The following is a 19,182-nucleotide window of genomic DNA, read 5'->3' as shown; positions in this document are numbered from 1 at the left end:
GGCGCCGAAGCGCACAGAAAACTGCCGCCGGCGCCGGCTCTGCAGTCATTTCCCTCCGATCTGAAATGATCAAACATTTCAGATCGGAGGGAAATGTCCTCCCCCTGACCCCTCCTCCGGTCCACCGGAGCCCTCTGGTCACCGGAGCCCCCTCCGGTTCTCCAGAGCCACCACCCCCCTCCCCCCTCCGGAGCGTGGAAGATGGCGGCGCACAGCGCGCGGCCGCCTTCATTCTGCTCTTTCTGCCGCATGTGACACGTCACATGCGGCAGAAAGGTGTCCCCAGGTCCCACTAGGTCACCCCCCCCCCCCAAGCCCCCGTTATACGTTACCTGTCTGCCGCTCCGGGCCCGCGATCGCCGCCTCCTTCTTCAATGCTGGCGGCGCATGCGCAGACAGCGGCTGTCAGCTGGATCCCTGCAAGCAGGGATCCTGCTGACGTCGCTGATGCACAGGCTCCACTGTGGACCGGGGGAGGGTGAGTGCAGTGATCTGCAGCCACACTCCTCACATGGAGAGGCTGCTGTTCCAGAAAATGGGGGGTACGTTCTGTGAGCGTGCCCCTCATATTCTGGAATGAGGTTACTGCAGGTCACTCTGCCCTAGGTTGGACCGGGGCAGTGTGAGTGCAGTATTCTCAGATTACTGCACCCACACTGCTCATGGAGAGCTTGCTCTTCCAGAAAATGGGGGATACGTTCCCTGAACGTGCCCCCCATATTCTAGAAGATCCAGAGTCGGCGCGGGACCTCCAAAATGGATTACAGCGACCGGAATTTCTTTATTTTCAATAAATTGGTAAAAGAGGAATGTTTCGGGGAGTGTTTTTTCAAATAAATTTTTTTTTTGTCTTTTTTTTTTCTATTACTTACTGGGTTAGTGATGTCGGGTATCTGTTCAGATGCCGTGACATCACTAACCCCAGGGCTTGATGCCAGGTGACATTACAGCTGGTATCAACCCCATATATTACCCCGTCTGCCACCGCACCAGGGCGCGGGATGAGCTGGGGCGAAGCGCCAGGATTGGCGCATCTAATGGATGCGCCACTTCTGGGGCGGCTGCGGCCTGCTATTTTTAGGCTGGGAAGAGTCCAATAACCATGGCTCTTCCCACCCTGAGAATACCAGACCCCAGCTGTCCGCTTCACCTTGGCTGGTGATCTAATTTGGGGGGGACCCCACGTTTTTTTTTTTTTTTAAAAAACGCCTGGGGAGCCCTCCAAATTGATCACCAGCCAAGGTGAAGCTGTCAGCTGTGGTTTGCAGGCTACAGCTGTCTGCTTTACCCTAGCTGGCTATCAAAAATAGGGGGGACCCCACGTCGTTTATTTTAATTATTAATTTTTTGGGGGGGCTAAATACAAGGCTAGGCACCCTTTAGTGCCACATGAAAGGCACTAAAGGGCGCCAGCTTAGAATATGCAGGGGAATGGGACGTTATATTTGTTTGACATCTATCCATTCATCCATTGTAGCATTTTACGCTGTGTGCCCACAATCAGGGTTTGCAGCGTTTTGGGCGCAGAGTGTTTTCCCTGTGTCCATAATGCTGCGTTGTGCAGTAGAAGCACAGTGGAAGGATTTTTAGAAATCCCATGCCCAATGTGCTTGCCCAGTGTGCTTCTTTTCTCCGCAGCATAAACCGACCTGTGGCGCAGCTTCCCGAGCCTCAGCATGTCAATTTATGCTGCGGAGATGAGTGTTCTCTGCAGGTAGCATAGAGCTCCACAGCGGCCTGAACCCAAATCGTGGGCTTGGGCAGCTGCGTTCTCCCGTGGACAACACTCACATCTCTGCAGGAGGCTGACACTGTGTACTAGATGCCGTGTCGCTGGATCATGGCCACAGAGCCTAACAGTGAGACATTTGTTGCTACAGCAACATTTTTGTGAAGTACCTGTGGATTCAAAATGCTTACTATACTCCTGAATAAAATCCAGTTTCCAAAATGGGGTCACTTGTGGGGGTTTTCTGATGTATAGGTACCCAAGGGGCCCTGCTAATGTGACATGGTGCGCGCAATTTATTTCAACTTTTCCAGAATTCAAATGGTGCTCCCTCCATTCCAAGCCCTCCCATTTATCCAAACAGAGGTTTTTGGCCACATGTGGGGTATCCCTGTGCTCATAAGACATTGGATAACAACCTGTGGGGTCCATGGTTTGTTGTTGTCTCTTGAAAAAGTGAGAAATTTGATGCTAAAGCAACAGTTTTGTGAAAAAAATGAAAATTTTCAATATGGCAACCTAAGCTTATCAAATTCTGTGAAGTACTCGTGGATTCAAACTGCTCACTATACACCTTGATAAAAGCCTTGAGGTGTCTTGTTTCCAGAATGAAGTCACTTGTGGGGGACCGCCACTGTTTAGGCACCTCAGGGGCTCTCCAAATGCAACCTGGCGTCCGCTATTGATTCCAGCCAATTTTGCAGTCAAATGGCACTCCTTCCCTTCCGAGCCCTGCCATGCGCCCAAACAGTTGATTTCCACCACATATAAGGTATCGCCAAACTCAGGAGAAATTGCACAATAAATGTTATGCTGAATTTTTTCCTTTTACTCTTGTAAAAAAAAAAGCTACCTGGTTGAAATAACAATTTTGTGGTAAAATTTTATTTTTTTTTTTCATGGCTCAACGTTATAAAATTCTGTGAAGCACCTGAGGGTTCAGGGTACTCACCAAACATCTAGATAAATTCCTTGAGGGGCCTAGTTTCCAAAATGGGGTCACTTGTGCGGGGTTTCTGCTGTTTAGGTACCTTAGGGGACCTCCAAATGCGACATGGTGCCCGCAATCTTTTTCAGCCAAATTTCCTTTCTAAAATTCAAATATTGCTCCTTTCGTTCCAAGCCCTCCCATTTGTCCGTACAAAGGTTTCAGACCACATGTGAGGTATCACCGCGCTCATAAAAAAGTGGTTAACAAACCTTGAGGTCAAATTTTTGGAATTACCTCTTGAAAAAGTGAGAAAATTGATGCTAAAGCAACATTTTTGAGAAAATTATTAAAATTTTCAATATGACAACGTAACGTTATCAAAATCTGTGAAGTACCTGTGGATCTAAAATGCTCACTATACCCCTAGATAGAAGCCTTGAGGGGTCTAGTTTCCAAAATGGTGTCACTTGTGAGGGGTTTCTTCTGTTTAGGTACCTTAGCGGACCTGTGAATGCAACATGGTGCCCGCAATCTATTTCAGCCAAATTTGCTTTCCAAAATTCAAATATTGCTCCTTCTGTTCCGAGCCCTCCCATTTGTCCAAACAGAGGTTTCTGACCACATGTGGGGTATCGGCGCGCTCATAAGAAAGTGGGGAACAAGTTTTGAGGTCCATTTTGTTGTGTTATTTCTTCTAAAAGTGAATAAATTTGGTTTAGAGCAACATTTTTAGGTAAAATTTAATTTTTGCTTTTTTTCATTCCACATTGCTTTTGTTCATGTGAAGCACCTGAAGGGTTAATAAACTTCTTGAATGTGGTTTTGAGTACTTTGGGGGGTGCAGTTTTTAGAATGGTGTCACTTTTGGGTATTTTCTGTCATCTAGGCCTATTGAAGTCACTTCAAATGTGATGTGGTCCCTAAAAAACTGGTTTTGTAAATTTTGATGTAAAAAGGAGAAATCGCTGATGAACTTTGAACCCCTCTAACTTCCTAACAAAAAAAAATTTTGTTTCCACAATTGTGCTGATGTAAAGTAGACATGTGGGAAATGTTATTTATTAACTATTTTGTGTCACAGAAATCTCTGGTTTAATGGTATAAAAATTCAAAAGTTGAAAATTGCTAAATTTTCAAAATTTTTGCCAATATTCCATTTTTTTCATAAATAAACACAAAAAATATTGTCCTAAATTTGGTACTAACATGAAGTCCAATATGTGACGAAAAAACAATCTCAGAATCACCGGGATCCGTTGAAGCGTTCCAGAGTTATAACCTCATGAAGTGACACTGGTCAGAATTGCAAAATTTGGTCTGGTCATTAAGGTGAAAATTAGCTCCGTCACTAAAGGGTTAAGGCTACATGTGCAGGCTGTCACAACAAAACTGCACCTTTAAAGGGAAGGTATCGTCAAAAAAAAAAAAAATTTCAATAACTGAAAAAATGTAAAGTAATAATGTTTTAATGTTTTGTTTAAAGGGAACCTGTCAGCAGAAATTTCGCCCAAAACCTAAAAGATTCCCCCTCTGCAGCTCCTGGGCTGCATTCTAGAAAGGTCCCTGTTATTATTGTGCCCCATGTGAGACCAAAATAAAGAGTTTATAAAGTGGTACCTTTTTGTATTCAGATACTGTAAATGTGACACGGGGGCGGGCTCTCTGGCGTCCGTTATTCTGCCTCCTGGTCCTGTATGCCGCCCCCCATCGCTCCTTGCCATAGCTGGTGCACCGCCCACTGCTCCAGCCATCCCCGCGCATGCCCAGTGCCAGTCTCACGGGACTGAGCAGTGTGACCGCTGCTGATGTGTGCGCAGGCAAGTGATTATGGGCGGGGCTGTGATTGTTATCAGCAAGTACCCGCCCATAATCTCGTGAGCGAGCAAACCTCACCAGCGGTCACACTGTGCTCAGGGTAGTGCTAGACTGTATGGGCTGCTTCCAGGGATGACGTCCCTTTTGTCACGTGATAGTATTTTGAACACGCCCCTATCACGTGACATACTGCATGGGGTCGGATTCCGACTACTGTTCTCTATGCACAGGGGCTGCCATAAAGGAATTAGTTACGGTCGTTACACACACAGCAAATCCAGCATGGCAGCCCCCAGTGCCTCCAGTAAAATAAGAATTAAATAAAAACTAAATAAGCTGCGATTTTCATTTTGTATTAGTAATACTTGATTTCATAATTACTATTTTTAATACAAAAATAAAAAAACGCGATACCTTCCCTTTAAGACATCAAAACTGCACCTTGTCCCAGAAATGTAAAAAACTCCGCTTGTAATGATGGTGCGTTTTTTATGCATTTTTGATACGGTTTTTCAATAGAAGCAAGCCAAAAACGCAAGAACATAAAACATGCTGCAGCTTTTTTTTGTCAGACATTTGTGACATTATTTGTTACTGGAAACAAAAAAATTGCAACGTGTGCACAGCAAATCTGAATTCTCATAGACTTTGCTGGGAAGTCAAAAGTGAGAACTTTCTGACATCAAAACTGCAACAAAAAACGTGACAAAAACAGCAGCGTGCGCATATAGCCTTAGGCCCTGTGCGAGCAGGGTCTATCCTTATCCCAGAAAAAGTGTATGACAAATTAGAAGTGCTGTGCATAAGTTTCTTCTTTTTTCCTTTCAGTTTTTGGGGGTCAATTGTGGGTCTGTTTTTTCCTGTGTTTTTTTTTTTTTAGCCCCTTCAGCCATTGAATTCACTAAAAAAACTAACCAAAAACCTACACGCTTTTTGCTATAAACAAATTTCTGCAGAGTGCGCACATACCCGTAGAGTACGTTCACATGTGATTGTGCTGCAGCTTATGTGCATCAATATCCACGTCTTGCATGTGAATTTTGTTGCAAATTTCAAATTTCATTGTAATTGAGGGGCTTAAACCCATGAATTTTCAGTTGCATTTGGTACATTTTCTGCTCTGAAATTTTCAGCAATATATTAGGGTTTGTGCACGTTATGTAAGCATGGTCAAAATTGTTGGTACCCCTTGTTTAATGGTCACAGAATTTTCAGCTTCCACAGAATGTTTTTTAAAAATAAAACTCATGAAATAGGCCTGGACAGAAGTGATGGTACCCTTACCTTAACCCCTTCAGCCCCCAGCCTTTTTTCACCTTAAAGACCCAGCTATTTTTTGCAATTTTTACCAGTGTCACTTTGACAGGTTATAACTCTGGAACGCTTCAACGGATCCTGGCGATTCTGACATTGTTTTTTCGTGACATATTGTACTTCATGTCAGTAGTAAAATTAGGCAGATATATTTTGTGTTTATTTGTGAAAATTTCGGAAATTTGGCGAAAATTTCGCAATTTTCAAAATTTGAAATTTTATGCCCATAAATCTGAGAGATGTCACACAAAATAGTTACTAAATAACATTTCCAACTTGTCTGCTTTACAGCAGCGCAATTTACAAAATTTGTTTCCGTTAGGAAGTTAGAAGGGTTCAAAATTCATCAGCAATTTCTCATTTTTCCAACAAAATTTAAAAAAAGAAATTTTTTTAGGTACCACATCACATTTGGAGGGATTTGAGAAACCTAGGCGACAGAAAATACCCAAAAGTGACCCCATTCAAAAATCTGCACCCCTCACTCTGCTCAAAACCACATCCAAGAAGTTTATTAACCCTTTAGGAGCTTCACAGCAACCAAAGCAATGTAGGAGGAAAAAATGAAAATTTTGCTTTTTTACACAAAAATGTTACTTTAGCCATAAAATTTAGCATTTTCACAAGGGTATCAGGAAAAATGCACCATAAAATGTATTGTGCATTTTCTCCTGAGTACGCAGATACCTCATATGTGGTGGAAATCAAATGTTTGGGAACATGGCATTGCTCTGAAGGCAAGGAGCGCCATTTGAATTTTTGAGTGCAAAATTAGCTGCACTCATTAGCGGACACCATGTCAGGTTTGAAGACCCCCTGAGGTGCCTAAACAATGGAGCTCCTCCACAAGTGACCCCATTTTGGAAACTAGAGCCCTCAAATAATTTTTCTAGATGTTTGATGTGCACTTTGAACCCCTGGGGGTTTCACAGAAGTTTATAACGTTGAGCCGTGAAAAGAAAAAAACATTTTTTTACCACAAAACTGTTGCTTCAACTATGTAGCTTTTTTTTCACAAGGTATCAGGAAAAAATGCACCATAAAATGTATTGTCCATTTTCTTCTGAGTACGCAGATACCTCATATGTGGTGGAAATCAATTGTTTGGGCGCACGGCGGGGCTCAGAAGAGAAGGAGCGCCATTTCAGAGCAAAATTGGTTGGAATTATTAGTGGACGCCATGTTGCGTTTGGAGACCCCCCTGAGGGGCCTAAACAATGGAGCTCCCCCACAAATGACCCCATTTTGGAAACTAGACCCCTCATGGAATTTATCTAGCTGTTTAGTGAGCACTTTGAACTCCTGGAGGCTTCACAAACGTTTGTAATGTTCACCTGTGAAAATATTTAATTTTTACCACAAAATTGTTTTTTCAAACAGGTAGCTTTTTTTTCACAAGGGTATCAGGAAAAAATGCACCATAAAACGTATTGTGCAATTTCTCCTGAATGCGCAGATACCTCATGTGGTGGAAATCAATTGTTTGGGCGCACAGCGGGGCTCAGAAGAGAAGGAGCGCCATTTCACAGCAAAATTGGTTGGAATTATTAGCGGATGCTATGTTGCATTTGGAGACCCCCTGAGGTGCCTAAACAATGGAGCTCCCCCACATGTGACCCCGTTTTGGAAACTAGACACCCCCCCCCCAATACAAAAAAAATAGTTTGGCGAAATAAAAAATACGGATGTCAGTAAAAAAAAAAAAAAAATATGAGCGCCTGCAACTGACACTAAAGGCAGCTTTACACGCTGCGATATCGGTACCGATATCGCTAGCGTGCGTGCCCGCCCCCATAGTTTGTGCGACACAGGCATATCGCTTCCCGTCGTGTACAAAATCGCGCGGACCCGTCACACTACTTACCTGCATAGCGACGTCGCTGTGACCGGTGTACCGCCTCCTTTCTAAGGGGGCGGTTTGTTCGGCGTCACATCGACATCACTAAGCGGCCACCCAATCAAAGCGGAGGGGCGGAGATGAGCGGGACGAACATCCCGCCCACCTCCTTCCTTCCGCATTGCTGGCGGGACGCTGGTAAGTAAGTGGAGGTTCCTTGTTCCTGCGGTGTCACACGTAGCGATGTGTGCTGCCGCAGGAACGAGGAACAACATCGTTACTGCAGCAGCAACGATAATCGAGATTAGGGGGGCATGTCACCGATGAGCGATTTTGAACGTTTTTGCAATGATTCAAAATCGCTAATAAGTTTCACACGCAACGACATCGCTAATGCGGCCGGATGTGCGTCACATATCCGTGACCCCAACGACATCTCATTAGCGATGTCGTAGCGTGTAAAGCGGCCTTTAGGCAAGTGCCATATGTGAGAGCGATGCACGAATCTCGCATCGCATTATCCGGCACAGCTGCACACTCCTGTCTGGAAGAGAGCGACCGTGCCGGATGATGAGATGTGAGACTCGTGAATCGCTTTCATGTGTGGCACTGGGCTGACCCTTACAATATTCAGTAAAAAATACTGGAGTTGACGATTACTACAGTATAATTTTACTGGCCCTAAACTAAGTTTATTTGTATTTGTTACTTAATTTACAGGAAAAAAAAAATCAGGACGCACGCACGGATGTGCTGCAAAAAGGGGGGGGGGGGACTAGGTGGGATGGAAAAAAGCTGGATGGAGGATGGGAGAGTGCGCGGCGGAGGATGGGAGAGTGCGCGGCGGAGGATGGGAGAGTGCGCGGCGGAGGATGGGAGAGTGCGCGGCGGAGGATGGGAGAGTGTGCGGCGGATGGAGGAGCGGCGGAGGATGGGAGAGGGCGGGCAGCAGATCAGGGTGAGAGCTGGTGGGGAGGGCAGCAGATCAGGAAGGTGAGATGGGGAGGGGGCAGCAGATCGGGAAGGTGAGATGCGGGAGGGGGCAGCAGATCGGGAAGGTGAGATGGGGGAGGGGGAAGCAGATCGGGAAGGTGAGATGGGGGAGGGGGCAGCAGATCGAGAATGTGAGATGGGGGAGGGGGCAGCAGATCGGGAAGGTGAGATGGGAGAGGGGACAGCAGATCGGGAAGGTGAGATGGGGAAGGGGGCAGCAGATCGGGGGGGAGTGGGAGATGGTAGAGGGGGCAGCAGATGAGCATGGGAGAGAGCGCGCAGCAGCTCACGGAGGGCGGGGAGCAGATCGGGAAGGTGAGATGGGGGAGAGGGCAGCAGATCGGGGGGGTGGGAGATGGTGGAGGGGGCAGCAGATGAGCATAGGAGAGAGCGCGCAGCAGCTCACGGAGGGGTGCAGCGGCTGATGGGGGAGAGCGGTGGCAGATGGAGGCGGCTACAGGAGATCGGCGGCGGTGGCAGCGGATCGAGGGATCGGGGGTAGAGGTGGCCGATTGGGGGGGTCAGAGACTTACCAGGGCACTTGCAGAGATCGCTCCCCTCGGCTTCCACGGACGGAGTAAAGCTGAGGGGAGTGGTCTCCGGCCCCAGATCCACGGTGATTGGAGAGATCGGTCACAAGGCCGATCTCTCCAATCAGAGCTGGGGGCGGGTGAAGACCGATCACCCAGCTCCAGCCAATGATCAGAGCTACAGCTGCTCTGATCAGGGCTGGAATTCAATGTTTCAGCTATTTTCAATGGCTGAAACATTACAGTGGCTGTGATTGGCTGAGCGGCGTTCATCAGCCAATCACAGCCTCCGTAGGTCCGGGGAGGAGGCACCACCCCTCCTGAGGTCAGGCAGAGGTCCCCTCCTCCCCGAATCTAAGGTTTGTGTGCACCGATTGAACTCACCGGGGCTCCGGGACCGCGATTTCGCCATGACGTACTGGGTACATCATGGGTCGTTTAGCACCATGTCACCATGACGTACCCAGGACATCAAGGGTCGTTAAGGGGTTAAAGGGAAGGTGTCGTCAAAAAAAAAAAAAAAAATTCAATAACTGAAAAAATGTAAAGTAATAATGTTTTAATGTTTTGTTTAAATATTATTTGTTTTTAAATTGAGAAAAATATAAAAAAAATTAAAAAGTTTGATATTTTCCACTGTTAAACACTAGGGGGAGCTGCTTCTGAAATCCTACAGGAATCCCACTGTAGAAAGCGCTCACATTACAGCTGCAATAAAGTGGGCGGAGTCTGCTCTCCTGTGTGTGATGGCACACCTCCCCCCTCCCTAATCTGAGTGTTCCCAACAGATAACAGAGAATGACATGTAGGGACATAGTGCAGAGCCATTTTGTTGGTGACCAGAAATGTCAAAAGTGTCACCAAGGACAGCAGGAGTATCACACAGGATAGGATTAGATACACAGCTCAGCAGACAGTATCACACAGGATAAAATTAGATACACAGCCCTGCAGACAGTATCACACAGTAGAGGATTAGATACAAGGCTCAGCAGACAGTATCACACAGGATAGGATTAGATACACGGTTCAGCAGTTTCACACAGGAGGATTAGATACACAGCCCTGCAGACAGTATCACACAGGATAGGATTAGATACACAACCCTGCAGACAGTATCACCGGTCCACACACAGGTGGCAGGCGGAAGGGAGGGAAGGGTTGAGCAGGGGGTGTTTTTAGAGATGGTAGCAGCGGCGGTACTCACATGCAGTGGCACACAAACACACAGCAGCAGCGGGGGCTGGGTAGAGAGGAGGGAGGGGGTGTCATTAGAGACAGTAATGGCGGGGGGGAGGGGCGGCGGTGGTAGCAGTAGCGGGGGCTGGGTAGAGCGGAGGGAGGGGGTGTCATTGGAGACAGTAACGGGGGGAGGGGAGGCGGCCCGTACTCACACATCCCTGCGGTTGACAGGGGTATAGTGGAGCAAACAGCATACGCTGTGAGCTCCACAATGATTGCACTGATCTCCCTCTGCTGTGATCTGGACAGCCCAGGGGGCGCGTCCAGGTCGCAGCAGACACCCACTGTAACGTTACTGATGGGGTCGGATCCCGACCTCTGTTCTCTATGCACAGGGGCTGCCATAAAGGAGTGAGTAACTGTCGTTACACACACAGCAAGTCCATGGCAGCCCCTAGTGCCTGCAGTAAAATTAGAATTAAATAAAAACTATATAAGCAGCGATTTTCATTTTGTATTAAAAATACTTGATTTCATAATCACTATTTTTAATACAAAAATAAAAAACCGTGATACCTTACCTTTAATATCTTGTTGCACAACCTATTGAGGCAATCACTGCAATCAAACAATTCCTGTAACTGTCAATGAGACTTCTGCCCTTCTCGACAGGTATTTTGGCCACTCCTCAAGAACAAACTGCTCCAGTTGTTGTCTTGTGTTTGAAGGTTGCCTTTTCCAGACGCCATGTTTCAGCTCTTTCTAAAGATGCTCAATAGGATTTAGGTCAGGGCTCATAGAAGGCCACTTCAGAATAGTCCAATGTTTTCCTCTTAGCCATTCTTGGGAGTTTTCATCTGTGTTTTGGGTCATTATCTTGTTGCAAGACCTATGGCAGAGACCGAGATTTCTGACACTGGGCAGCACATTTCTCTCTAGAATCCCTTAATAGTCTTTAGATTTCATTGTACCCTGCACAGATTCAAGACACCCTGTGCCAGATGCAGCAAAGCAGCCCCAGAACATAACAAAAAAAACAAGATAGCCAGCATTAACACTAGAACTACTGGACTCGTGACACCTATATAGAAATACATGGTGCAAAGTAGTCAAAATGACTACCTCAGTAGTTCTAGTGTTAACTACTGCACTAAAAATTCCAAACTCTACTTATTATTATAATTTGAGATTTTTGGCAAAAAATTGCAATTTCTTGAGCCATCAAGCCCTGTCCTAGCTATTTACTTCATGCAGCATTTGCCTGGTCCTGTCCCTCCCACAGCCATGATTCAGTCATGGGTACGGGATTGAAATAGACCAAGTAAGTGCTGCTAAGAACAGTTCTACTTTTTATATGTGAGGCCGTATGGCTCATTTTATATAAAAATATTTTAGAGTAGGACTGCTCCAAAGAGATTTGCTGTGACGTGGCGGGGTAGCTCAAGAAATTGCAATTTTTTTTGCCAAAAATCTCAAAAATCATCAATGTAAAAGTAGTGGACGACCTCTTTAAGCAAAAGTGTACATGAAACATTAGGAATCTCATTTACTTTGCTGTTACTAGGACATTACTTTTGAGAAGTTACCGGGCAGAAAAAAACGTGACAAAAGCACAGCAAATACATTGTGTGCACATAAGTGTGGTAAAATATCATTCTTTTAGCTCATACTCTAATATGCTGCAGATTCTGCAAAGAAAACTGGCAGTAAGTAGACAATGTGTGAACAATCCCTTAAATGACAGTTTTATATTAGGGCCCCAGGATGGCTTTCATGCACGATTGGATGGAGTGTACCAATTAAAAAATAATCATTGCGAAAACTTTACCTCTGAAAAGGCAATTTTGCCATCAAGAGATACGAGATTACGGCTTTAAAACCAGATTCCTGATCATGGACGCTGCGTTCTCCTGTGGAGAACATTGACATCTCCGAAAGAGGAATGACACTCCGTCTAGAACGCAGTGTCTTCCTGATTGTGGGAATGTACCCTTAGGGAGGCTGGGCTCATGATCCGTGACGCGCCTTCCACATGACTTGGTCGCATGACACGCATCCCCCCCTGCAGTCACAAGACCCTGTGGAGACGTGGCACTAGTACACAGACATCCACTACATTATAGGACTCATGTCACTGTTGGGAGCGTGTCACCCCTTAATTGGCTATCACTGGCCGAGCCCATGTTGCACAGCATAATAGCTGACTATTTGTCACATGTACTCGGTACTATAGTGTTTATCCAGTTTGGACATGCACACTTAGTATCTAGGGGACATGCTACTTAGAGGATACACACTATAGGCTTTACCTCTATCATTTGATGTGGACCAACATTATCTATTTAAATTGACCCCTCCATATTGGATTTAGCAGCACTCTTCTAATGATACTTGGGCATCTTGCCATGTGTCTCCTGCCCTCCTGATGAACCTTTACAGGAAAGGGAAACTTGTCGGGGCCATGCCATAATGCATCAGCAAATGGGAAGTATCATCTTCCCCTTTAATCTTCCTTGCTTGGTTGTATTCTCCATTTTGTGGCGACCTAAGAAACAAACTATGTATAGACTTTTGCATTAATCTCAATTGGCACTTGATATCTGGCTAACCATTGTGTTTGGGATAGTGCTGCCTGCTGTATCTTGGTATTAGTATCTATGCCCATGTGTCACGATTTTTTTTTTTGCTCTTGATCTTACCTTATCTTACCTTTTGTTTATTGGTGTGGGTTTGTATTGGTGTGAGTGTATTGGGGAACTTGGGACATATAAGTATTTACTTGAGCCAGCCTACATTGAGCGGCTTTGTCGTTGGTTTTAGGGTGCCAACCTCCACGGTCAGGCAGGGATCTTCCCTAGGGTCATTTTCAGGGACAGTTATAGGCATCCCATATAATAATTGGGTCTTACCCTTACTCTTCTTTTATGTATAATCCTCAAACCTTATCACTAATATTCTTATACCATTTTTAAACTATTTTTTTTTTTATTGATTTGTTCACATCTTTAATTTGTGTATGTTTTCATATTTGAATGCATATCTAAAAATACGTTTTATGAGGGATTTGTTCTAGTTAATCCTATGCAGTGTATACAGTAGGCTGCTAATCAGTGATGTGGGCGGGGTTATACAGGGCTCAGCACTCAGTAACCTGGTAAATCTCCAGAAGATAAACTATTGCTGGAATCAGTCTCTGCCCCTACTTTATGCTGCTCTCAGATGAAGTAGGAAAAAACTATCAACAGATTCCCTTTGAGCCTTTAGTGAGCTGAGCATGAAGGAATCCATCGCTAATCCCAGCCGATCTATGATCATTCCAGACAGCTATGTACTTTAGTTGGCTAAACTAGTAAATATCACGGTTAACAGGGACCAAATCGAGAGAAGTTATGGAATTTTCCATGTTAATTAGTTTTGCATAGCTAATGTTGCCACTAAAATATTTTATGCATTTTCCTGCAGACTATGAGACTGTAATGGATGTGGAAGGAGTGATTACTCGCTTTTGTAACGATTATGGAATGATAAATGACCAGATCTATTTCACACCTGATGTCGTAATTGGTCGAGAGCCTTTAAGTGTTGAGGATAAAGTATATGTTTCCTATCAAGAGGACAAGACATCTGGAGGATGGAGAGCAATAAAGGTAATTTATAATTGCCAGTATATCCAGAAGTAACACACTTTGTACAAGTACCAATAGAGCATCTGTAAAGGGTTGACTAGTCAGATGTACCTAACCTACCAACCCCAAAAACAAGTTTTCTTGAAGTTAAAGGGAACCTGTCACCATTTTTTTTACTATGAGACCAAAAGTGTCACCTTCTGCAGCTCCTGGGCTGCATTCTATGAAGGTGCACCTTGTGCCCTGACTCTCCTTGCAGACCCCGAATTTAACTTTATAAAATCTGACTGTTAGGTATGCTAATGACCTTTGGGGCTCAGATGGGCGTGCTCATCGGCAATTTGCATGACGTCCCCTGCGTCATCCTCATACCAGACCATAATCTCGCTCATGCGCAAACACTGCACCGGCTCACGCGAGGGCGAACTCGCCTGTATGAGCTGGGGAAATGTCTGCACAGACGCGAGATTTGGCCGAGCAGCGTGCATGATGACGGTGGCGTCATCACGTCAATCATGAAAGGATGATGGCGAAGAAGGCCACAAGGAGCGACCGGAGACGAAAATGAGCACTGCCATCTGAGCCCCACAGGTCATTAGCATATGTAACGGTCAGGTTTTATAAAGTTATTTTTGGGGTCTGGAAGGGGAGTCAGGGCACAAGGTACACCTTCATAGAATGTAGCCCAGGAGCTGTAGAAGGTGATGCTTTTGGTTTCATAGTGAAAAAACTGGTGATAGGTTCCCTTTAATGTATGGTTCAATAAGCTAGGACCTGATATTTCAAGATTCAGAAGATTGACCCAGGTTGTTCATGGCAAATCGTAATTGTGGAAATAAGCTGTCAGACGAAAATCTGAGATATGTCATAATTGATGGATCCCTTTTGTAATATTGCAAAGAATTAAACTGACTAGCACCTCCTAAAAGAATGAAGCACATACGAGCAGGTGCATATAATGCAAACCACAGAATACAGGACGACTCTGTGCAAATGTGTGCAAACAGGGAATGTATGACATTTAAATAGGATTAATGCCAAATAGATTATACTTAGAAGATGGAGGTATACTTACTGCACATATTAGTCAACTGGCATGTGTTCATCAGCTACAACAGTCTTCTTTTGCTTAATGTGACTCCAACATTTTTTTTTTTTTGATCACACATGCTTCTTCCAGGCAAAAAGTCAACAAATTTAAATTTTAAGGGGTTATCCGGCTTATTTTGACTTTTTTTGTCATTAGACTATTGGGCTACATTGGGGCAGGTAAGTAGATAGTGACTACCTACCTGCCCTGCTGTCAGCCCCTCTCCCCCAGCTCAGAGCGGTCATGTGACCGCTCCTGCCGTGATTTTGCAGCTTCATGTGATGTCACGACGACTGGGCATGCGCTTATGCTGCCTTGGCGACGGGCATCCCAGCCGACATAATGTAGCTGCCCTGCTGGGCGGGTACATGGTGCCGGAGTCCCCGCCCCCCCCCACACTGCACCCTCCCACACATTCCATAGTGTAGGGGTCTCACTTCCTATACGCTGCATGCAGGCCCTGATGCTGCTGGCGGCGCGCAGGCAGTGGCCCCCTTGCTGAATGCTGGCTGTGCTGCAGCCAGTCAGTGCTGTATATCAGATGACTGATTCCCGGGCGCTTTGCAGATGGGCGCGCTGTATACAGCTATGATCAGCTGTCAGCCAGCAGCGGGTCATTGCAGTAGCGTATACAGAGCTCGGCTCTGCAGAGTGCCCTGGAATCTGCATCTGATATAAACCACTGACTGAACGGCCCCTGCACCAGCAGCGAACAGCAAGGAGGGGGCTGCGGCCGCAAGAGGCAGAGGACCCAGGGCACCGAGGGAACGAGAAGAGGTGGGGAGTATTTGTGTTTTGTTTGTTTTTGTGTGTGAAGAATGTCAGACTAGGGCGCAATTCTACAGGACAGCGCACCGATACAAGAAAAGGAGCCCAAGGGGACATACTACAGGATGGGCACAAGAAAAAGGGACATTACGATAGTATGGGGACAGACATGGATGGGCACATTACTATAGTATGGGGACAGGGATGGGCACATTACTATATTATATGTGCGGTGGATGTAAGGATCACTGCTCTGTACTACCAATGATAGGAAATACAGAGCAGTGATATCTCATCTGTGCAGCACAATCACCTCACATCACATCCATCGCACATATAATATAGTGATGTGTCCAGCTTTGCTGGAGTGATGAGAGGTCAGTGCTGACTGACAGCCAATGAGTGTGCAGAGGGCGGGGCTGGACACTGAGGCCGGGCGGTGCCAGCTCTGACTGTGAGGTTTGGCACAGGAAAATGTCATATTAGGTTGAGCTGCATGTAAACAAAGAACTGCAGAGAATAAAGTGATAATTCAAGAGGAACAAAAGTTAGAAAACAAAAAAACGTAATGTAGGGGTAATTTATATGACCATACAGCACAGATTAGCTTAAATAAATGTTTGGAGTTTATATCGGACAACTCCCTTAAAGTACTGGTAAGCAGGGCTGTGGAGTCGGAGCTCATTTTGGTGGAGTCGGTATAAAATGCACCGACTCCTAAAATATATAATAAATTGGGGACAGTAGTGCAATGCAGAGTTTGATGAAAATTTTTTCATAGGAATTTGGGAAACTTATGAAATGTCCTATAAATGTCTGTTCTATTCCTGATCTAAGGCTACATTCACACACAGCGTTTTTGCTGCATTTTTTGAGGATACGTTTTTCAGCTGCAAAAGCAGATCAGCTTTTTAAAAAACCGCATCACCTGAAAGGTTTTTGAGCTCATAAATAATGCTTTCAATAGCAAAAGCAGATTAGAAAAACACAACACAAACAGTCATGCTCATTCTTTGTGAGGATCCTCACAAAACGCTGTGTCTGAATTTCCTATCTTGAAACCCATTGCCTTTGCTGGGATGCCCGGAGTCACTGCATTTCACTGAATTATTTTACCATCAATGTTCGATATGTTTGTGACAAGAAAGAAATTGTTAGTAAGACACTGGCAGTAAAAGATAGTAAAGCTCATCACACCAGCCAGTTTCTCCAGGCCTTAGTGGAAAAAGTTCTTCAAGATTAGGAACGCAAAAAAGAACAGGTTCTTGCTATTGTAACGAACAATGCTTCAAACATGATAAGTACAATTAAACTGATGAATGAACAACAGCTAGAAGAAAATTTAGGATTCAGTATGTTCGAGATGGAAAGCAACAGTGCTGTTCATGTAACTGAGGAACAAACAGATATTACAACAGAAGAACAGCAAAATGATACTTTAGAATTAGATGATCTTGTTGAAGCTGCTTCAAAACACTTTCATATTCATCACATGCGCTGTGTTGTGCACACGCTGCAGCTAGCAATAAGAGAGAGTCTGCAAGAGGGACCCCGGTTTCACACATCCGTCTTTTCGCCGGTTTGGCGGATGCGGCGCACTCCAGTACAGCGTATACAGTACAGTGGCAGCGCGACAAACGACGGTCACATGCTTTCATGTGACCAGAGCATGTGACCCGGAAGTTGTGGCGCTGCCACTGTACTGTATCGTACTGTACTAGCGTGCGCCACATCCGCCAAACCGGCGAAAAGCCGGATGTGTGAAACTGGGCGGACATGCTGGAAATCTGATTGGAAAAGTGAGAAAGTTGGTTATTGCCGCCAGAACCCCTAAAATTGATTCCATCTTGAAGAGACGTGCTGGGAAAGGGGCAATTGTTGATCAAGCCACTCGGTGAGGCAGCACTTATTTAATAACTGAGCGGTTGCTTGAACTAAAATAATTTCTTATAGATATTGTGAACCCTCAAGTAGCCTTAAATGAAGGTCAATGGACACAGGTGGCTGAATTGAAGGAATTGCTTAATCACCCATTTACCGTGACTAAAAAATTACAAGCTGAGGATTTAACTCCTGGCATTTTCATAAGGGAGTGGAAGAACTTGCTATTTTGCCTGTCCCAAAGAGGAGGTTTAATCGCAGATGGCATTTCTGCTTCAATGAAATGGAGAGAGAGACACAGCTATTGGAAAATAAAATTCTTCTGGCAGCTGTTTATGTGGACCCAAGTCATCATATACTGCTTGATGATCAACAGCTTACTAAAGGAAAAGAAGCTCTGACTGAGGTAACAGTTAGGGCTGCTTCTCACTTGCGAGTTTCTCGCAGTAGAGCAATGCGAGAAAATCTCGCATTGGAATCGGACACATGTTAGTGAATGATTCAGCTCTCATCTGCGATTTTTTTCTCAGTCCAAATCGGACTGAGAAAAAAATCGCAGCATGCTGCTTTTTTGCGAGTTTCTCCAATGCAAGTCTATGGGAGCGTGTAAAAAATCGGATGTCACGGGACGGCACTCACACCATCCTAGTGACATCCGATTTTCTAAATACATTTCTCGCATGTTTCCTAAAACACTGGAAACGAGCGATGTCTCCCAATGTCTGTCAATCACTATTCTCTGTCAGTCGGTCTCTCCCTCTCGATCTCTATTCTCTCTCTGTCGGTCCGTCACTATCTCTGTCCCTCTCTCACAGTCTGTCGGTCATTTTCCCCTCCTCTCTCATACTCACTGTTCCCCGATCTCCGGCGCGGCGCTGCACGGCTTTCTCACTGCTGCGGCGGCTTTTACTATTTTGAAAAAGTCGGCCGCTCATTAAACAATCTCGTATTCCCTGCTTTCCCCGCCCACAGGCGCCTATGATTGGTTGCAGTGAGACACGCCCCCACGCTGAGTGACAGGTGTCTCACTGCACCCAATCACAGCAGCCGGTGGGCGGGTCTATACTGTGCAGTGAAATAAATAAATAAATAATTTAAAAAAATGGCGTGCGGTCCCTCCCAATTTTAATACCAGCCAGATAAAGCCATACGGCTGAAGGCTGGTATTCTCAGGATGGGGAGCCCCACGTTATGGGGAGCCCCCCAGCCTAACAATATCAGTCAGCAGCCGCCCAGAATTGCCGCATACATTATATGCGACAGTTCTGGGACTGTACCCGGCTCTTCCCGATTTGCCCTGGTGCGTTGGCAAATCGGGGTAATAAGGAGTTAATGGCAGCCCATAGCTGCCACTAAATCCTAGATTAATCATGTCAGGCGTCTATGAGACACCCTCCATGATTAATCTGTAAATTACAGTAAATAAACACACACACATGAAAAATCCTTTATTAGAAATAAAAAACTCAAACACATTCCCTCATTA

At 45.3% G+C, this 19,182-nt stretch overlaps 1 protein-coding gene across 1 annotated transcript in view; it reads left to right on the top strand.

Moving 5' to 3' along the window:
• MOV10L1 (Mov10 like RNA helicase 1) overlaps positions 1–19,182 on the top strand; it is a 371,844-nt gene that overhangs the window by 15,560 nt on the left and 337,102 nt on the right. The window contains exon 2 of the mRNA XM_075345097.1: positions 13,794–13,978. Coding sequence (XP_075201212.1) covers positions 13,794–13,978 — 185 coding nt within the window. The remainder of the gene's footprint in view (positions 1–13,793; positions 13,979–19,182) is intronic.

Source organism: Anomaloglossus baeobatrachus, chromosome 4 (assembly GCF_048569485.1).
Source record: "Anomaloglossus baeobatrachus isolate aAnoBae1 chromosome 4, aAnoBae1.hap1, whole genome shotgun sequence".
Lineage (NCBI taxonomy): Eukaryota > Metazoa > Chordata > Amphibia > Anura > Aromobatidae > Anomaloglossus > Anomaloglossus baeobatrachus.
The sequence above is the reverse complement of the archived record's forward strand: the minus strand, read 5'-3'. Positions and strand labels throughout refer to the sequence as shown.